At 41.5% G+C, this 22,051-nt stretch overlaps 1 protein-coding gene across 28 annotated transcripts in view; it reads left to right on the plus strand.

The window, feature by feature from the left end:
- The window catches only part of NRXN1 (neurexin 1), a 1,214,702-nt gene that overhangs the window by 1,187,401 nt on the left and 5,250 nt on the right, over window positions 1–22,051 (plus strand). For 14 of the 28 annotated variants that reach the window (XM_065401750.1, XM_065401752.1, XM_065401753.1 and 11 more), the window contains one exon: window positions 4,060–4,147. In XM_065401750.1, the coding sequence (XP_065257822.1) occupies window positions 4,060–4,147 (88 nt within the window). The remainder of the gene's footprint in view (window positions 1–4,059; window positions 4,148–22,051) is intronic. The other 14 variants (XM_065401747.1, XM_065401749.1, XM_065401763.1 and 11 more) reach the window with 2 other exon arrangements.

Below are 22,051 nucleotides of genomic sequence, written 5' to 3' on the forward strand. Positions count from 1 at the left end.
TTAAACTGCAAATATTTTGGAAGTGTTTTTCATGGAAGAAAACAATTCTTACATCATCTTGCCCCTTCCGCCTTCAGTCCAATCCTGGTATATGACTGAGTGCTTTTAAACCTGCATTGTTACAAAATCAGTTTTACACATATAATTGACTTGAATATTCAGCAGTTGTAGTGAGACCTTTCTTGGCATATATGCTGGTTTGCATGTTGTATCACAATTTTTTAAAAGAAAACCGAGCATTAATTTATTTACATACAATAGAATCAAGAACACCTCTTTCTGCTCATTAATGCTCCTTAAGTGACCAAGAGCTGGAATTTTCATAGATCTCTATTAAATACACTCAGTAGTTCTCTCTTCATATATAAGGTTCCAACTACATTAGAAAACCACTTTTATCCCTTGTAAGTAAACATGCAGAAAAAAAATCCTCATTCTTTCAGATGCAGAAGGAATAAAATCCCATTGACAGTTTAGAATTCTTTCTGATAATTTCAAGTGCATTGCAAACTGCATTGAAAAGCAGAGTTTTAAGGTCACCTAAGAACATTTAACTCTGCCCTTGCAGCCCTCCCCTCAGAACAACCAGAGACAATTTTATCCATCCATCACACACTTTCATATGAGTCATACAGGGGTTGCTCAGATTATGACCTTCTTTACAGAAATGCGTAGCCCATGCCGAAAGACATTCTTTAACAATTTCTGATTACACCAATGGAATAGCAGAGAATCTCATTTTCTGCTACGCATTAATATTCCATGTCCCACTACTTGTACAAATGTTACAGTTTTGCATCAAAATAATACATAGAAACTTCTTAGGCATGCAACTTATGGGTCTTAGCTAGAAAGAGCAAAGGTTAGAGTGGTGACAAAGTGTCATACCACAGATGTAACTTTTTGATTGGGCATCTGCAGACTGCACAAAGAGAATGTCTTCAGTGTTACAAGTAGGAGGAAAGATGTAAAGATGAGACTATGTGGACATAGCTAAGAGTGTTTGATTGACTCATGCTGATTTTCCATGGTTTTTCAGTTTTGTTTGTTTCTTAAAGCAGTAGCTTAACTTTTTATTTCCATGTTTTTAAGGTTGGTTGGTTTTCAGCTGCAGAGTCTTCTTAGGCCATTTTTCAAAAATGGAGGGAGGTATTAATGTGCAGCCTTAAATTGTCTCAGTAAATGTCCCGTCCCCTGTCCCCCCCCCGGGAATGTATTAGGATATTTGTAGGTACCTACAGTTCCAATTTTGTCTATATGGTATAGAAAAAAAGACTACATTTTTTTGTCTCTCTCTCTTCCTATATCTCCCAGTCTCTTTGCCAATCTCATAGATTTACAATGTGGTTTTCCCTGAGGAAGGGTGGTTCTGTGGTTTAGGCACTGGACTATGATGTATTCCATAGACTTCTTGTGTGACTTTGGGTCAGTCACTTAATCTCCCTGTGCCTCAGTCCTCCACCTGTAAAATGGGGATAATAGCACTTCCCTACCTCATAAGAGTGTTGTAAGCATATGGTCCTTAATATTTGTGAGGCACATCAAAGAATAAGCCTATTATAATAAACATTCTTTGCTGTAAAACTTCAACTGGAAGAATAATAAACAACATTGCTAAACATCTGTAGAGAAATAAAAGTGTTACATCAAAGTGATATTCCTCATAGGTTTAAAAGCTGAACATGGAACAGATTTCCTCACTTTATTCATTGCAAAAAGTGCTTAAATGTAAGATTCCACACTGATGAATATATTCTGCATCTCACAGTTTGGGTAAGTACCATATAGGACCATAGAAATGACTATATTCCAGCTGCAGCCTGAGGTCGATGTACCAGTGTATCATATCTCCAACTGTGGCCAGTACCAAATGTTTCATGGGAATGTAAAAGTAACCTTGAAATGGACAATTATGGAATAACTTGATGATAGAGAAAGTTCTTTATTAACAACATCACTAATGGTATGTCTACACTGCAATTAGACACCCGCAGCTCACCGGTGCCAGCTGACTCGGGCTTGCAGGGCTTGAGCTAAGGGGCTGTTTAATTGCAGTGTAAATGTTTGGGCTTGGGCTGCAGCCTGACCTCTGGGACCCTCCCACCTCACAGAATCCTAGACCCTGGTGTCCAGCTTGAGCCCAAACGTCTACACCATAATTAAACAGTCCTACAAACCGAAGCCTGAGTCAGCTTGCAAGGGTCCATTGAGGGTTTTTAATTGCAGTATAAACATACCCTAAGTCAGGGGTCAGCAACCTTTCAGAAGTGGTGTGCCGAGTCTTCATTTATTCACTCTAATTTAAGGTTTCGCGTGCCAGTAATACATTTTAACGTTTTTAGAAGGTCTCTTTCTATAAGTCTATAATATATAACTAAACTATTGTTGTATGTAAAGTAAATAAGGTTTTAAAAATGTTTAAGAAGCTTCATTTAAAATTAAATTAAAATGCAGAGCCCCCCGGACCGGTGGCCAGAACCCGGGCAGTGTGAGTGCCACTGAAAGTCAGCTCGCGTGCTGCCTTCGGCATGCATGCCATAGGTTGCCTACCTCTGCCCTAAGTGTTTGACTTAAGTAGATACCACTTATCTAGTTCTTCTATTTCTAATGTGGATGTTCTCATCAGGTTTATAAATATCTATTAGTTTCATAATCCAACTAAGATCTGTACACAGAAATTGTACATTGTATAAAGAAGTATTTCTCTTTATCAGTTTTAAAATTGTTGGCTTTCAGTTTCATTGAATATCCTCTTGTTGTTGTACTATAAGAAGCTAAATAGGAGTGCCCAATTTCTCTTCAATGTACCACTCACTATTTTGTACACCTCTATCATGTGCCCTCTTATTTGTCTCCTCTGCAAATTAAATAGTCCCCCTCTATTCAGTCTTTTCCTATAGAAATCTTTAATGCCTCTAATAATTTTGGTAACCCATATCTGGAACCATTCTGTTTCTGCTCTATCCTTTCTGAAATATAGTTATCAGAACTATTCCCTTTTATATAAGAGATTCTAATATTATCAGTGTTATTTTCTAACCCATTCTTCATACATCCGATCATTTTGTTTGCTTTTTTGACCATGACTATACATCGAGCATATGTTTTCATGCAGCTGTCTACAAATCTGCAGAAGAGAAGAACAAGGGGGGAATTGATAGCTGCTTTCAACTACCTGAAAGGGGGTTCCAAAGAGGATGGATCTAGACTGTTCTCAGTGGTACCAGATGACAGAACAAGGAGTAATGGTCTCAAGTTGCAGTGGGGGAGCTTTAGGTTGGATATTAGGAAAAACTTTTTCACTAGGAGGGTGGTGAAGCACTGGAATGGGTTACCTAGGGAGGTGGTGGAATCTTCTTCCTTAGATGTTTTTAAGGTCAGGCTTGATGAAGCCCTGGCTGGGATGATTTAGTTGGGGATTAGGTCCTGCTTTGATCAAGGGGTTGTACCAGATGACCTCCTGAGGTCCCTTCCAACCCTGATATTCTATGATTCTATGATAAATGATACTCAGGTCTTTTTCCTGAGCAGTTGTAAATATTCTGTAGCAGTTGATATGGTGCTGTAGCTACTCTTAAGAATGCAAGTATAATTATTGCAAAAAAAATATTCATGCACCTCTGATGGTGTCTCCAATTACAATAAATTTAATATGCTCTGTTTTGGCTAGGATTTATACCGCCATTTTTTTCTGTATATATTTATAGTTTATATATTGGATATAGAGAGAAGAGAATAACATCTAAATGCAAGTACTTTGTCCCTCTATATTCTCATTCTTGTTAGAACAAAATGGCTGAAGAGAATTTTCATGAAATTTTCAATTGCCTGCTTTTGGTATCTGACACCATCCTTTGAAAAATGACATGAATGTATAGAAAAGTAGAGCCTCATTATAATACAAATGGAGAGCATCTTTGTATCATAAAATTTTAAGTCTGAAATGCTCAGGCATTTAGGACTTTACATAAATCTGAGTGATGGCAGGTATGCTAATGATCATCTGAGCATACGCTGGCTCAGTTTAAATGAATCTACTTGACTTTATTTTCTTTGCAGACCACAGATGACATCCTGGTGGCCTCGGCTGAATGTCCCAGTGATGACGAGGATATTGATCCCTGTGAGCCGAGCTCAGGTGGGTTAGGTTAGTCAACTTTTTTATTCCTTTCTTTTATTTCATATTTGCATGCTGTAGTCACAAAAAGAATCTGAATTGGCAAATCTTTTCTTAAGCAGTGGGTAGAGATTGGATGATGGGCCTTCACTTATATACTTATAATATAGCCAATCCTCTCTGTTGGCAAGGAGACAATTTGCAAAGCTAGCTGATGGGAGCAAGTTGTTGGTACTCCTGAGCTGAACACCCTTACAATGTGGTAAGGATTCAACAGTGCCCTCCAGTGCTCATGTGTACGCGTGTGAACATATATATATAAATATTCACACACGTACATATATATATGTACGTGTGTGAATATTTATCAAATGGGGTTAAATGATATATTCCGTCTCCAAAAGGAAAAATGTTTACCACAATTTTGAAAGAAACAAACCCCTCGATAAATTTGTTTTTAAAAGGAATATTATAGCTCATAACCTTAAAAATAATCCAGCTGTCATATTGAAGTAATGTGAACTTTTTCCTTGAATGTGGTGGGTGTGAGTTGTTCTTTTATCATCTCTTTTGAATGGATACCTGATTGTTCAGTATTTGTCACAGCTCTTATTATTAACTAGGACTGTGTATTGGTTGCATTTAACTTGTCAGTCATCTTAGATGACTTGGTAATATCTCAGTACTTGCAGTAACATAGTTTAGTTATCTGAAGTAAAATGGGTAAAATGTTATGTGACGACTGTATGCAGTCTAAGTGTAAACAGAGGAAACTTGAACAATGGCTTGTATATTAAGATGAATAACCAAAAGGGGCACTTCATCTTTGGTGCATTAAGAGCAACTAGATAGGAAACACAATGATTATTTTTCTTCACCCTAAGAGATTTTTATGTCTGGTCAAAAAAAAAAGGGCAGATTTGGCCTCAGACGTAGATGTGCATTTCCCATTGAAGTCATATAGAGCCACATGCTCTCGTTCAAGGGAAGTTTCAGTAAAGGTTAATGAGGTTGTAGCCTGTGCCTGTGCCTGTCCTAGTGATTGGTTGTTATAGTCACCTCCTTCCTGGGTAGTCAGTGGGAAGATGTACCCTATGGAATGACAGACTAGGTCATTAAAGAACTTGTACATGCCAAGTTGGACTGCTAAGGTTTAAAGTGGGGTAAGACACCCTGGGTCACAGTTCCTGTTCCTTCAAAGGATTCTGCGTTATGTTAAGGAACACCAGTCTATGGCGAGAGAGATGAAATGCCAAGGCTAAAGTACTAGTACTTTCCAATTGACTAATGCATCAGCTTGAAAATTCCTGCTCTTTTCAGAACACCATTTTACTTGCAAAGGTGCTATAAATCATGGGCAGGACACACAGGCACTGAGACTAGAGTTTCTGTACACTTCAGAGTGAAAATAAATGTCCACGATTTATTCTGGTATTTCCTTCTTATTTTCAAATTCTTGAGGATAGGAACTCTGTCATTTGCCCATCATGGATCAACACTATATAACATTCTTCTCTTTTGTGGCTCTGAGCTCATCCCTGGCCAGCTGCTAAATTAGGTCCATGCAATCAGGCAGTGCTGTCCCATTAGCAAATTCAAGCCTGGGTGGCCACTCTACGTCTATGATCTAGTGTTAAAACACTTGCCTGCCCCCCTTGAAGGAAACAATAGCAGTGAAAATGTATGTACAGTGTCTCAGTCCTACAGCTGAAATTTTACCATCAGTCACTGACAGACCAGACAGAAACGTTTCTGAGGCTATTTTAATCCGGGGGCACAAGGCTGCAGATCTCACAAATCTTATTGGGCCTGGAGCCTTGCACACTCATTTAGCTGGTGGGGTTAGGGGAGGCATGAGTGAAATAAAGCTTTGTGACAAGTTATCATTTCTATCCTAATTATGGCCCAGAAGTGAATACAAATGTTGGTGTTTGTACACAGTCTTGCTGATAGCTTTATGTCCATTAGCTTTTCTATTTCTTCTGATCAATCATCATCAAACAATGCTATTAATTTTCTGTTTGTTTAAGAACAGTTTCACTTTTTCATTTGTTGCATTCTCAATTGCGAGTGCTTTACAAATATTTCTGGATTAGTGCAATGCTAGAAATCATGTTCTCCAAAATGCCCATTATCTTGACTGTTTTATGCATGATAGATAATATTATCCACATCCATACATGAGTTCCCCTCCATACTCTGCAATTACTCAAAGAGTTGCCCATCTTCCTCTCTCCATCCAGCTGTTGGCCTGGTCCTGTCCCCTTTTAGGGCAGCATGGGCCAAAGGAGTTTCTGTAGCCCTAAGCAGCAGTAACTCCCCAGCACAGCTCCCTTCCAGGCAGATTGTAATGGCCTTACCTACCCTGAATAGCACCTTATTCTATGAGCCTCACTGATTTCAATGGGACTACTATCTGTGGAACAAAGTACTATTCAGTGGGAATAGGAGTATTGCAGTCTGGCCCCCAGTGTAGACTACCTAGGACTTGTGGGAGGGAAATGCAGTGCTTTTATGATCTTATCATGAGTCTTGTGATATTTGGTGATTGTCTTAAAGCCCCAGTGGCTGGGGAAACAAAAGGAGATTGCATGAGATTTCATTTAATCAAAAAGTGTTCTGCCCTTGAAAAGCTTGAAAACAGTAGCAAGTGCAGCCTAAAGGCTCAGAAACCAGAAGGCAAAGAAAAGAACCCCCATATTACTATTATTATTACTAGAAAAATTATGATTTTTAAGTCAATCTCATGATTTGGGAGAGGGCTGATTCTTGATTTTTGAAAGCTTGGGGTTGGCAATATTTTTAAATGGGTTCCTCCTGCCCTCTGGAGCTGGCATGGTTGAGGTCTCTCCCCTCAAGTGACTGTAGATACTGGGGTTGCTTCACAGAGAGGTTCATTGCTGCTCTGCTCATCTTTTCTAGTATCTGCTTTTGTGAAGCGGAGGGTGTGTGTTTCAGGATAATATGTTCTTATCTCCTGGCATCATTTTCAGACGCGTCTGGGCTGAGATCCCATTAAATTTCTTCTCTGGCTCTCTGACATCCATTCAGCCAGGGAAGGACCCACATTAGCCTAACGGAGAGAGGGGAGACAATGTGGCATAATTGGAACTCCCAAGAGGACATGGAGCTTGCACAGCAGGGATGCTGTAACAATGGACAGGGACCAAACTCAGCTGAAGTGTACTGACCGAGCCATATGAGGATGTTTACATAATGTTTGCTCGTAATTTCCCTAGTTTAAGCCAAAGCTCTTAGTTCCACTCATGCACACGTCTTTTTTTAAACGCTCATTGAATAAATGCTGTAACAGCATGGTCTTTCTAGAACTAGGAGAGATCCATCCAAAAAAACAAAACAAAAACCCCTTTAATGCTAAGGTCTACAAATTGAATTACAAAATCTTCTATAAATGAAAAGGAAATGGTGACAGCCTGCTCTACGTACAGCTGATGGTTATTATAAACATATTGATTGAGCTAAATTATTGATTAACTAGATTTATTTTAAAACTGGGGCTTCATCTCCTGAGAGAAATGTGTTGCAGAGTTCAGGGCTGCTAGCTAGCCCTGGTGTATCACCATCAGCTTTGCTTTCTGTGCACCTGTCTTCTAAATAATAAATGTGAGTATGTGACTTGCAACAAATTTCATATGGGATATAAAAATGTAGCACAGATTAGGAGCTGCTAAACTGCAATCCCATAAACATGTCTAGAACACAAAGTCACAAAAATTATAATTGCAGATTTCACTGTGGTGTACAAACTGCTAAATGTGCCATAATTGGATGAAGTCATAACAAATTTATTAGCATGCAAAACTTAGTGAACATATTTTATTTGCATTATGTTTAGCAAGGAAAGACAACATGTTATGTTTTCTACAATATATTCTCACCCCCTTCCCCTCTGCAATCATTACTTACCCCAAATAATAATAATAATAATAATAATAATAATAATAATAACAATAATATCCTCTAAATTTCCCTGGCTGCTTCATCCAATAAATGAAGTCATAAAGCATAAAACACTTCATCATTTTGTTTTGTATGCAAGTTGTGAAAAATTTTGTTTCCTAGAAACCAGTCCAAAAAAGAAGGCCCAGAATAGTCTGCTAATTCCACCTGATGAGCTGTGAAGTGATGGCTGGCAAATCTCCACTTTGCACATTAAAGGCTTTGTTCTACCTTCTCCCAGGCCCTGTGCAGACCACAGCTTTCTGTAGAGTTTCAATTAGGAATAGCGCCACACAGCTCATTTGATCCAATTATAATGGGCTGGAATTTAGTGTGCAGCTACTGAAGCTTTCACACACAAAAAAAAATGTAAAGAGGTGAATATGTGTCCAAAATGGGTCAAATAAAAGCAAAGCCACTTTAGCTATTCGAGGTATTGGACCAGATGAGCAGAGTTAAAAATATTGGGCTCAATTCTAAATTAGGCCCATTGATATGTGTCACTGGGTGTCTTGGAAAAAAGAGTGTCAGCTGGTGCAAGTGTGTGGACATGCTGTAACAATTTTTCAAGCTAACTGCAGATAACAATGCTTATATTAGAATTGATCCTCAACACTTCAAAGCCTCATCACAAATGGGATTGGTAAAGGTGTCACTTGGCTGTTTTAATGACTGCAACCAGAATTTACAGGAGTGGGAGCATTGGCGGGGTCATATTTCCAAGTGAAAACTTCTTTGTATTAGAATTATAGAATCATAGAAGATTAGGGTTGGAAGAGACCTCAGGAGGTCATCTAGTCCAACCCCCTGCTCAAAGCAGGCCCAACCCTAACTAAATCATCCCAGCCAGGGCTTTGTCAAGCCGGGCCTTAAAAACTTCTAAAGATGGAGATTCCACCACCTCCCTAGGTAACCCATTCCAGTGCTTCACCACCCTCCTAGTGAAATAGTTTTTCCTAATATCCAACCTAGACCTCTTGAGACCATTGCACCTTGTTCTGTCTTCTGCCACCTCTGAGAACAGCCTAGCTCAGGGGTCGGCAACCTTTGGCACGTGGCCCATCAGGCTAATCCACTGGCGGGCTGCGAAACATTTTATTTACATTGTCCGTCCACAGGCATGGCCCCCCACAGCTCCTAGTGGCCACGGTTCGCCATTCCTGGCCAATGGGAGCTGTGGGAAGCCATCATCAGCTAGTTTTTAGGGCCCCTTTTCAACACTGATTCCTTGTTCAGACAGAGGAATAGGATTAGTGATTTGCATGTTATCATGTGAGGATCCAACATGTGGAGAGAGACACTAGGGACTCAATCCTGCAAGGTGCTGAGCACTCTGGCCCCAATCTAGCAAAGTACATAAGTGTGTGCTTACTTTCATACATCTTGGCTGGAGTGTTCAGAACCTTGTAGGAAGTAGACCCAGTAGTGAAGGATATGGAGGCAGTGGATTGTCAAACATCAAAAGTGGAAGCACTACTATTAACAGCTGGTCTACCAGCTTATTTCAGTGAATCCAGGTAGTTCTCATGGTAATGTCTTTGCCTTAGAGGCAGAATAGTGTGTGTGGTATGCAGTGCACATTCGTTACTTCCTACCTGCCTACATTTCCCCTGCAGGTCAGTTAAATAGGATAAGAGATGGATTAAAAACCATAACACCAATCTGAATACCAACAAATTTTGAGTTGTGGATCCAGTTCCAGACTTCACTTGATCCCTCTTTCTCTAATGAACAGAACCTAAATCCTGACTCTGAACAGCCTGAGTTCATCTCTGAACATGTTTTGTTTTTCATTTCCTATCACTAATTGTTGAGTTGCTGTGCACTAATAAACAGTTGCCACTTTTCACCACTATAATGGGAGCACCAGGAAAAGTGATTCCTATAACATATATCAGTTTAAGTGCTCCGTCTAGCACCCCTTACAATGGCAAACTTAAACTCCAATGAAATTTGCATTGGCTCTACTGACTTTTTGTTTCTTTTTAGTGAAGTTCATACAGCTGAATCCTGCACTTCTTGCTCAGGCAAAATTCCTAAGTTTGTAAAGCATTTTATGAGCATTTTATGAACATTTGGGTCTAAAGTATTCTATAAATGTAAGACATGATGATGTGATTGACATAATCACTAATTAGGGGTAGTTTAAGATGTGAGGAGGATATTGGTGCAAATCTTGTAAAATTCTGCAGTCATTATTGGAGTATTTATGTACAGTTACCAAAAAAAAGGGGGGGGGATCCATATCCCTATGCCTGGCATCCCCACTCAAGTACATCATCCAAAAGCCAAAGAGGTGCATTCATATATTGAGGGAAAGTCATCCATTTTCCTACACAGAAGAAATGAAGTCAGAGAAAAGAAGCAATGCACATTTCCGTGAAAAGAAGAAAGCAGAATCCTAAAAACAAGACACAGTTCAGTCTGAGCCTGATTTTAAAACTCCCTAAAGTTAAAATCCTAGCTAGTCATTTTTCAGAGTGTTACATATTTTGGGCCAAATTCTGCTCACTCCAGTTTAAGTAACACCGGGTTTGAGTGAGATCAGAATCAGGCTCACTGCAGGGGAATTATGACTCATGATCTTTATGGCTCAAGACATTTAAGAGCATTCATGCTCCAATCAAATTATATTGCATTTTTTTGTGGGTTGCCAATATTTTAAAAAAAAGATCACTAAGTTACTATTGAACCAAGCTTATTAAATGTGTTCACTGTAATAAGCACACATGCATACGCACCTGTAGCATAGCCTGAGTATTTTGCTTTGCGTGGGCAGCTCCACTGGGGCAGGAGGCGAGGGAGGATTGGGGTTGGTATTCACCTCACCTACATGGGACTCCAGCAAAGTCTCTTGCTGGCCAGACTTTCACCCTGTGAGCTGGAATAACAACCACAACTCTTCCATTCAATTCAGAGGGGTTGAGCCACTGGACCCAAGTAAATCCAGATCCAGTAGCCTCTCTGTACCATCTTATTTATGGCCGGTGTGGTACCACCCTTTCAATTTTCAGTTGAGACTTTAATGGCTCGACAAGCTATACAAGGGTTGCCAAAGTATACAAAAAAGACAGACTCCTCAGGTATATGCCCTAGGTGGGTTCAACAGAGCTACGCATTGTGTTTGGGCTTTGATCCCCAGAGTCCATGTCTTATTACCACTCCCCATCTGATGTATGGCTACTCTACCCACATCTCTCTCCCATGGAGGAGCAATTCCAGGCTGAAATGATGTGTAAGGCCTTTTACAAACCTTCTACAGCTAAATGCATTTCACCCATTACAAAGAAGATATTTACCAATAAGAGGGTGCATCTCTTCTATTAAATAATTAATCATAATTATCTCAGAGAAAATATCACTCATCATATCATCTTTGTAAGACTGGCTTTGTTCTACATTTTTTTTTTCCTCAGAAGAACCTGAAGTTCCTCAGAAGCCAGTTTAATTATCCTCTAATAGCCACCAAAATTGCAGTTAAAATTGCACAGTTTTAAGTAAATAACAAAAAGGTGTGACTGACAACAATGTCATGTATTACCTGAATATTAATTCAAAAATGTATTGATCCTTTGTCAATAGACTGAGCTATTAATGTCTATCAACCAAAATTATAGGAATGGCACATTGCAACTTTCAAGGCCCCAGCAAAAGAAACATTTTTTTAAAAGTTCTAGAAAAGGGCAAGGGTGAAAACGGATGCTTGGTCAGTTAGATCAATGCTAAGCCAGACTCTGACAAGATTCTCATTCTGGCCACACATGTCATTGAGTAACCGGGGTTAGGGAATAGAATTATAGCTTTTCAGCCAGCACTAAGTGTATCTGAATGCTACCAACGAAGCACTGTTTTGAAAGCAGCCAGAAACAATGGCAAGAAATTAAAGGGGAATTTTTTCATCAAGCAAATAATTTTTTGATAACATAGAACCTTCTTTCTCCTTAAATGTATTTTTTTTTTTTGGTCTCCAGTTGTGGCCGTTCCTGCTAACACTGCTGTTGTTCATATCTCTTACACAACCATGCTCTGTACCATTTCATGTGTGCATGTTTTCTTTCCTAGTATGAAGGATATCCACCCAGAACAAGCTAATTTTTGAAACAAATAAAAAAAAAACCTGTTGTTAGTGATAAGTGCATTTTAAAAATAGAATTCTGCTAACCTGGGATGCTTTGCTGAATGCATATTACTCAGATCTAGCTTTGATTTAAAGTCCAGGAATGCACTCTTAAGAGTTCTGGACTGAAAGGCACTGACTACAAATCAGAGCAAAATGAATGCATCTGAGGACAGAATTTGTGGGCCTGATTTTCCTCTTGCACATAGTAGTTTACACCTGTGTAAAACCAATAACCTCATTGACATTTTAAGCCCGGTAAGTAATGTTGGATCAGGATCAATGGAAACTACTTGAAGTCCTGAATTATACCCCATGCAAGCCCATTGACTTTGGTGGAGTGTCAGTGTGTAATTTAGGGCAGGATTTTGCTATGCAGTACTTGCTGGAGTTGGGCATTACCCAGGTCCTTTCGCAATATATACCCGTGAAAGGTGCACATTTAATAATGATTATTTATTATTTGTATTGTGGTGGTGCCTGCCTAGTGGTCCCAGTCATGGATCAGGGCCCCATTGTGCTAGGCACTCTATATATACACACACACACATACACCAAAAAGATGGTCCCTGTCCAGAAGGGTTTACAACCCAAGTAATTTATACCATTTCCCATAAATTCTCTGCAGATTAGACAAAAGCTTTATTCTGTCTTTATGGTAGTTTGTACAAATCAGCCATATTATAAACAGTGAATCAGCACAAATGGACACATTCGACAATGCTGCTGAAGGAGTTAATTCTTGCCCTACCATGAAAGAAGGCTCTTTTTCTTCTTTAAAACCATGGAAAATAACATACTTCTGTGACTCAGGTGTGAGGGAATTCAAAGTCAGAGCTGTTATAGATTGTGCTGTTATCTAGGATATCTTGATTGGAATATGGATAGAGCCCTTAATTCAGATAAAGGACCAAATCATGCTTCCCACTCTATAGCCCCGTTCCTGGAAATCACATAAGCAGCTGGAATCATGTGTGTAAGTCCCATTGACTTACTTCAATGGAACTTAATTATGTGCTTTAGTGCTTTCCTGAATCAGGGCTCATGAGATAAAAGGTCCTACACACAGCAAATGAATATGATTCCTCATGTTCTTTAGGAGCAGGAGTGATTTTAGAAGCCCTCACATTCCCTGTGTAAGTGGGGGAATGGTCCCACTATTTTGGGGAACTTTCCTGGCTTCTGCACTACCCCGGTGAAGTGGGCTAGCGAAAGGATCTGAGTCCTCGCTCCCACTCCTTTTACCCAGAGGCCTCCCTGCCCTTGAGGGCTCCCCTTCCACTCTCCTGTCTGGTTGGTGCCCCAGCACCAACTGCTCTTTCAGAACCGTATCTGGGTCTGGAACTCGCTGAGGGTCTCGCCGCTCCACTTTGCTCATTCTCTCCTGGAGGTCATATGCGTATGCCCGGACAGTTTCACCAGGCTCCTGCTTTCTCTCAAAAAACTCCTTTAGTCGGGTTCCAACAGGTACCTTGTCTCCATACACTTCTAGGAGGAGTTCAAATACCTTTTTCACATCTTTCTTGTCTGCCACTGCCATGAACTTTACTGTGGCCTTGGCCTGGCCCTTGAGGTGCTCCTCTATGAAATCCACATGATCTTCTTCAGGTACTCTTAGCACACGCAGAGCCGCCTTCACAGACTTGACCCACTCCTCTACTGTAATGTCTCCTGGTCTAGTCGGGAAGCCACCAAACTCCGTGACCTTCCGCTCCCGTGGGACATAAATAGTAGGGGGTTTCTTAGCTTCTGCTGTCTGTTGGTCTATTACTGCCTTGGCCAGCGATAAGGCTTCTCTCTGTTCAGTTCTAGCTTGTTGTAAAGCCTCCGCTTGGTCTGATAATCTGCGCTGAAGTTCAGCAAACTGGGTTCGTAGTTCTTCAATTCCAGCCATGGTAGGGTGCTCAACCAGGCCCGGACAGTGCTACTAGAACTCAACCAGTAAACCAATGGGGTGGACCCTGTGGATAGGATCCTGTTCGTGACGCCAATTATGTAAGCGGGGGAATGGTCCCACTATTGTGGGGAACTTTCCTGGCTTCTGCACTACCCCGGTGAAGTGGGCTAGCGAAAGGATCTGAGTCCTCGCTCCCACTCCCTTTACCCAGAGGCCTCCCTGCCCTTGAGGGCTCCCCTTCCACTCTCCTGTCTGGCAGAGTCCTTGTAACCCCAACAAGGCTGGGCCCAGGATTCCTGGGGGGCTCAACCCCCAACCCTGCTGTGGTCACCTAGGACAGGGGCTAGGGTGTCCCCACTCCAGGGTACTCTCTCTGCACTGGGCACCTCCCTGACCCACTGATTATTCCATACAATTTAAAACAAATACAAGTTGTTTAATTAACAATTAATCTAAAGAAAAGAATAAGGAAAAATGGGAAAGGTTAAAGGAAAACACATCACCCTGCTTTGTGGCAGGGAACATCACAAACAGTGTCTCTGGACATCAGGGCACTTCGCAGTCTGTTCCTTGTAGGTCCCAGATTTCCGTCTCAGGCCCTGGCTGTGCTGCAGGTATGCTGCGGGTTGGACACTTGCAATGGTGGTGGCCACACACCTCCGGGCTTTGAGTGGTGGGACCCTTCTTCCCAGCGTCAGCCCCCTGTCAGGTTAAGGTCTCCCTCCCGGTCTGGCCTGCAAGGGCCCTTGTCTGGGGGTGTCTTTCTGTGCTGGGCCCTTTGCCCAAGGTCCCCCCTTGGCTGGCCCCACTTGCTCACCACACCTGGCTCTGTGGCTGCAGCTCTGCTCCCAGCACAGGATCTGCTCTCCCTGGGCTGCGTCTCTGGCTCTGTGGCTGCGGCTCTGCTCCCAGCACACGATCTGCTCTCCCTGGGCTGCGTCTCTGGCTCTGTGGCTGCAGCTCTGCTCCCAGCTCAGGATCTGCTCTCCCTGGGCTTTGTCTCTGGCTCTGTGGCTGCGCCTCTGGCCCCTCTGGATCTGGCACAGTTCTGCTCTCCAGCTCAGCTTGGGCCCCTGCTTTCTCCTTAGCTCGGCCCCACTCAGTCTGACCCAGGCAATTCCAACTCACACGGAGGACGGGACCTCCCTGGCCTCCTGACCCTCTGATTAGCCTGCCCCGCCCTGTCAATCAGGCTGATCTGGAGCATTGGCCTCTCCCCGTTGTTCCTGGGGACTGTCAGTCTCAGGCTCCTGATTTGACATCGACCCTTCCCCTTTTAGTACTGGGAGCAAGCCAATCAAAACACCCCCACTGAATGTTAGTAAGGGGGCAACAGTCCCCTTACACCTGCATAATATGAAACCAACTCCATGGGAGTTAGATGAGGTAGGCACTGAGTGTGTTAGAGTCTGGGAGCATATTCCAGCCTTGAGGATGTGGTTGGGCTGTCATTGTGTAACCAGCAGGGAGGAGGGTTTCTGCCCCCAGTCCTGTTACTTGGGCAATGTATTGGGAAGAAGATTTGGCTCAAAATCCATTAAGGGGTTGATATATAATACCCATTTTCTGGAAGGTGTATCGTTCCTATGCTTCCTCTAGGAAACATCACCCCTTTCTCAGAAAACACTGACATCAGCCCATAGGCAGCTGCTCTGCCGTCCTCCTCATCCTAACAGTTGTTGAGGGGGTGGGGATTTTAAATAAAAAGAATTAAAATTCATACATTTGAAACAGAAAAAGAAAAAAGAAAGAACAAGAGGAAGGAGATGCTACAGAAAGACATCCAGAATTCTTTAATAATATTACCCTTAAAATGTAGAGAAACAACAATAAAACAAAAAGGCAGAGAGCAACTTAATTCATTTAAAGTATATGAGGCAGAGAGCTTTGAGCCATAAAGATAGAATTGTTATCTTGAGAGAAAGAGAAACAAGTCTGACGCAAAGCACAGCAATTATTGAATGAAGCACAGCATCGATCTTAAAGCAAATGCTCACTACCACCTGCCTGTGGATACATGACCATGGTCTCTTAGAGGAAGCAATTTTGCTTTGCATCAGGTAATAAAATGATCTGTATCACAATGTACAGTGCATGTACAACTAAAATATGAGAGTAGGGATTGTGTCATTAAAAACCTTTTGCAATTCTTTATTATTAACCAGTAAATGAATGTATCTGTATCTTCATAGCATTCAGAGTCAGATGCATTCATCATTCATGGAATAGGACAGTAGGAATTACTTGTGTTTACAATCCATGTGTCATCTAGAATTAAAATCTACAGGATTTATTTCTAAGAAAGAGGATAATTGGTATTTATTTTTATTTAATTTAATTTCTGCCTTATCTGGATGGGTTTTGCTAACATATTTTAAATATATAGCATTGCACAGGCTTTAAAGTGCTTCATAGTTGGTTAATTATGTAAAATCCATCTCTCTATCAATCTGTCTCTCTGTTTTTATCTTATTTACCTTTGTTTGTAATAGCACATTTGTGACTGAGTGAGAGGTCTCTATCCAATTAATCGTGCCCATTATTGGGACATGAAAACTTGTCCACTCTCTGGCATCTTTGTTGGCCATCTCAGCAACAGGTCAGTGACCTCCAGTGAAGAATGATCTATACTTTCAGTCCTGAAAAAGTAGGGTGATCCTTCCAGGTCAGGAAGGAGGCACATTGGCAGGGGAGCGTAAGGAAGCATGCATTGCCATTGTCCATGGAACTACATGAATCTGCAGATAAACAGAGAAATTCAGTCTTCCAGTACTTTTCATAAATGCTAAATACACTGATATGACCATGAAATGATCTTCTAGGTCTGTAATTATCTCAGATGTTGTGTAAAACACATAAGTCACTGTGGGTCAAATCCCTAGTCTTGGCACAGATAAACCTTCCTTTGATTCAGTGGAGTTTTGTCTGATTAAATAAAGGGGGGAGAGGGAAAGGAGTTTGCTTAAGTATGGCCTATGAATCTGATCCAATCTCATAACAATCAATGGAATGGGTCCAATTGACTCCCATGGAAATTAGATCAGGCTCTGCGTAAGGACTGCAAGATCTGGCCCTTATTAGAAGTCAAACAAAAGCTAGAAATTATGTTTTCTATTTGTAGGGCTGGTCTTTTAAAATAATTGTAAGATTCTGTTCCCTTGAATCAAACTATAGAGTGTTTAGTTTGTTAGGTCTAAATAACTGAGTTGTTGCAGCTTCTTTGAAATTAAATGATGCATTACTAGAGGCTTAAGCACATAGAAAATTAATGCAGATATATTGTTTCCCTCAAGCAACACTTTGATATTACTCCTAAAGCTGATTGGCTATGTCTAATGCATATATTTTCTTATGCACTGGATTGTTTGGCCCAAACAATCTCCTGGCAGCAGTGAAACAATGTTGCCATTACCATGTAATGTGTATATCTATCTGTTTGTGAAATGAAACCTTTCCCCATTCCCATTTGTTATTACCTTCGCTTTGACTGATGTGTTAATACAAGAATTAGAATGCTTTGTCAATTAGTATTGTAAAGTTTATAGCTGAGGTACTAGGCCTGAATTGTTACTACTTTGCACAATTTCCATGCCAAGGTATCTCCACTGGCACAAAGTTGGAGTAATGCAGTGGTGAATCAGAGCCATTAAGCTCGAATATTATAAATTCGTAATAAATTTACTTTGTTTCAGACACTGTTTGGAAGAAGGAAGGGTTAGAACAGTGAGAGTTTGAGGAAACTATCCAGAAAGTGGCCAAAATAAAATCTTGCCAAGTGAACAAAGATATTACTAATAACAGACAAGGGAGAAATTAGAGGTGAGAATGGAGGCAGTGAGAGTAGACTTCTTGCTGGTATTTAACATCAGAAACACTAACATTTTTTAGAATAGATTGAAAGCAGCAAAAGTAAATAAGGCAGATGCTAGAGAGAGAGAAAACCAAATGAAAATAATGAGAAGAAACACCTGATCTAATTCTCATTTGTACCACTTTAAGGCCTCTTTACACTCTCAGAGCAGTGTAAAAGAGCCTTAAAGTAAATGAGAATCAGGCCAATGGGTGCCAACATCTACTAGGGACAGGAAGACTTCAGGGCACTCGCTCACAGTTGCCGAGAAGGATATGGCTATCTGCTCCAGCACATCGGGCTCAGCACATGAACCAGAATCATTACTTTCTCTGCATCCCAAGTTTTCCTTACTAAATTACACCCACAAATTGTACATGAGCATATGCAGAACCCATATCTACAACTATAGCTACCTGTTTTATGGTTGTGTGATAGGGTGTACTTTTCCGGCACTGGACAAGCAGAGGTTAACCCCGTACTTTGGACAGAGGAAGCCACGCCACCTCACCCCTGCTGGGCACGCTCCAACTGGAGTGTCAGTATAAAAGGGAGTAGCCCAGCTCAGTCAGGGCTGACCGCCGAAGAGAGAGGACACATGCTGCAGGCTCCCGCCAAGGTCCAGAAAGACACTCAGCTACCTGCAGACGCCCAGGGGACATTGGAACCATCGGGAGCTTCACAGGCCACAGACCCTGGAGACCCAGGAGACCTACAGACCATGCCACTGGAAGACACAGTAGGAAGTAGCTCAGGGTAACTAGACATTGATCTGGTTGTAAGACCAGGAACTAAGTCAGCGTTTTTTGGTTAGATCCCTGCTGACCCAGTGGCAAATACACTTGCCACTGTCGGGGCCCTGGGCTGGGACCCGGTGGAGTAGGGAGGGCCTGGGTCCCCCTACCCTGGCCAACAGCCCCCTGGATGGTGGCCCATCCCACAGTAGCCATCAAACTGTGCAGCTCTGCGAGGAAGTGCAGCCATATTGACTCAAGCCACTAGGCCACACCACCCTGTGGGGAAGGACAGCCATATTGGCTCTGGCCCCTAGACCATACTATCCTGAGGCTAAGGATGGTCTGATGGACTCAGCCGTGGGGCTATAACACCTCTTTCCCCGCTCCACAGCGGGACGGGGTATACTTGCCCCAGGACAGGGTGCAAATATAAGGTGCTTGCAAATTGTGTGTGAGAGCCCTTTTCTTCCTGGCTGTACTGTATACTTTCTCTGTATTCCAACATTATAATAGAACATCTAGAGTGTGGTGTGCTCTTCAGGTACGTGAGCACTAGCACTCAAGCTATATATAATATCTAAGGCACAGATGTTTACCTTTACATGTAATAGCTTCCTAGTGATAGCAAGATTTACAGGGAATCACCCACAGTTGCAAAGAGGAAAGTACTATCTGTTCCAGCATATCAGGCTCAGCTCATGAGCCAGAATCATTAGTCGCTCTATACCCTAAGCTCTAAGGCTTTGTCTTCACTACCCGCCGGATCGGCGGGTAGCAATCGGTTTTTCGGGGATCGACTTACCGCGTCTAGTGAAGACGCGGTAAAATCGATCCCTGATCGCTCTGCCGTCGACTCCGGAAATCCACCTCGGCAGGAGGCGGCAGCGGAGTCGGCGGCAGCGCGGCAGCGGTCGACTTTCCCGCGTCCTCACCGCTAGGTAAGCCGACCTAAAATACGCAACTTCAGCTACGGTATTCACGTAGCTGAAGTTGCGTATCTTAGGTCGGAACCCCGCTGCAGTGTAGACCTAGCCTAAGGCTTTGTCTTCACTACCCGCCGATCCGGCGGGTAGCAATCGGTTTTTCGGGGATCGACTTACCGCGTCTAGTCAGGACGCGGTAAAATCGATCCCTGATCGCTCTGCCGTCGACTCCGGAAATCCACCTCGGCAGGAGGCGGCAGCGGAGTCGGCGGCAGCGCGGCAGCGGTCGACTTTCCCGCGTCCTCACCGCTAGGTAAGCCGACCTAAAATACGCAACTTCAGCTACGGTATTCACGTAGCTGAAGTTGCGTATCTTAGGTCGGAACCCCGCTGCAGTGTAGACCTAGCCTAAGTAACCATCAAATTCTCCACCCTTTACAACAACTACAGCTCTGTTCTTCCATGCATAACACCTGCTCCAAGGTTGATTAGTTTTTATTCTCTCTGCACCCTGGATGAGGAAAAAGAGAAATGGAGCGAAATCCTGGTCTCATTGAAATCAGTAGCAAAACTCTCATTCACTTCCAAAAGGGCTAGGATTTCACCCTGGTCTCTTTTATTATTCAGTAATATAATTTGTGCTCTTTACTTAGATATCAGGCTGGCCATTCTTCAGGAACTGATCTTTTGCTGGAGAGTTCCCCTCTGACATTGAATGCACCCTTAATTGCAGAGTCATTATTGAAGACTCCATAATATAGATTAGAGCTGGTCAAAAAACCTCGGGGGGAAATCTCAAACTGTTTGAAAATACACTGATGCTTCAGTTTCAAAAATGTCCACTGAGTTTTATTGGAGTTTATTTCATTTTCATTTTTTATCATTTTATAAAATGAGAAATTTTGGAAAATTTAATTTCCAAATTTGAAAATATTTTACTATATAAAAGCCACCATTTGACTTTGCTGATCAATCAAAATTGCCAATGCAACCTCTCCTCCTCCCCCATCAAAAAGTGAAGATCGATCAGAATACTAAAAAGGGAAGATACCAATACAAATGACTGAATGTAGAAAAGAAAGAATGATATGATGACTGATGAGGGAACAAAGACAAAGAAAGAAATGATTGACAACTGAACACAGGAAAGAAGAGTGATTTCATGACAGAAAATAAAAAAAAATGGAGCGGGAGAGAGAGAGGTTTGGAAAGAGAACAAAAACACAAAGGAAAAAGAGTTATGATGGACCATACAAATAAAGAGAGGGGAATTAGTTTTCAGTGACAGTGAGTGAAGATGAAATGTGAAGACTGCAACATAAAAGATAAAAAAGTAAAAGTAACAGGCTAATTTTCATTTAAAGTTTCCATCAAAAAACAAAATGAAATTACAATTTAAAAAACAGTTTGGTTTGTGGAAAGTTCTAGTTTAAAAAAAAGGCTATTTTTGATTAAAAGTATTTCAGTGTGAAATATTTCAGACATCTCTAATATGTATAGTATGCTAAATGTAATGCTAAACACCACATAATCAATATCTTTAGCGTGCTCTTTTGATTTTCTCACTTGCACCCACTAATCCATCTCCCCCAGACTTATTTTGACATTCAAAGCTGCTTCAAATAGCAGCCATTAAACAATTAGTAAACATTTCTTCCAGAAATGACACTAACCCAAACTCCAGGGTGGGTAGTCAACAAACATAAGATATAAGCTTCCAAGATTTCTCTTGATCCCTTGTTTGATCCAATATCTTGCAGTCCACTGGTCGTAGAAATGAGTGCTTTATTTCCATGCAAAGGGGAAATTTTTAGTTTTCCAGTGAAACACCCAGCACTTGTTCATAGCTCTGGAAAGTGTCCTGATATTTGGCTTTAAAGCTGGGGCATTTTGATATATAGCAAAGATATTTTAGGTCATTTTTAGAGGTGTTTGAAACATGTTAGTTCTCTCCCAGTAAGGAATCTGAGTTTACAGGCTGAGTTATACAACAAAACCCCCAATAATTATTAAAAACATTTCTGAAATCGTCCTCCCCCCCCCCCCCCCCCGTGAAATGTGTCATATGCAGAATACATGATGGTATGGTCTAGTATAAAAATGTTTTTGGCATGAGATTGGGATGTCTTATGTAACTCATGAGTGGATCCACCATTAATGACAATAAAACCTTTTTATGTTACTATCATATCACTTTTTCTCACTCTCTCTCTCTCTCTCACACACACACAGCTTCCATTCTAATTGAATCATTATGCAGAAGTCTCATTTTAGAGATTACTGTACAAATCAGCTATGTAGCTAACGGTGTGCTAGCTCTTGCACATGGACTAGATTGTGTCTTTGGACACAGTATCGAGCAAAAGGTGGTGCATGCAGAGTACCATCCGGAGAGTAGCCTTGGGAAGCACTGGGACTATGAGACAACTCCTAGAGTTTCTCTTTTGCCT

This window comes from Emys orbicularis, chromosome 3 (genome assembly GCF_028017835.1).
Source record: "Emys orbicularis isolate rEmyOrb1 chromosome 3, rEmyOrb1.hap1, whole genome shotgun sequence".
Lineage (NCBI taxonomy): Eukaryota > Metazoa > Chordata > Testudines > Emydidae > Emys > Emys orbicularis.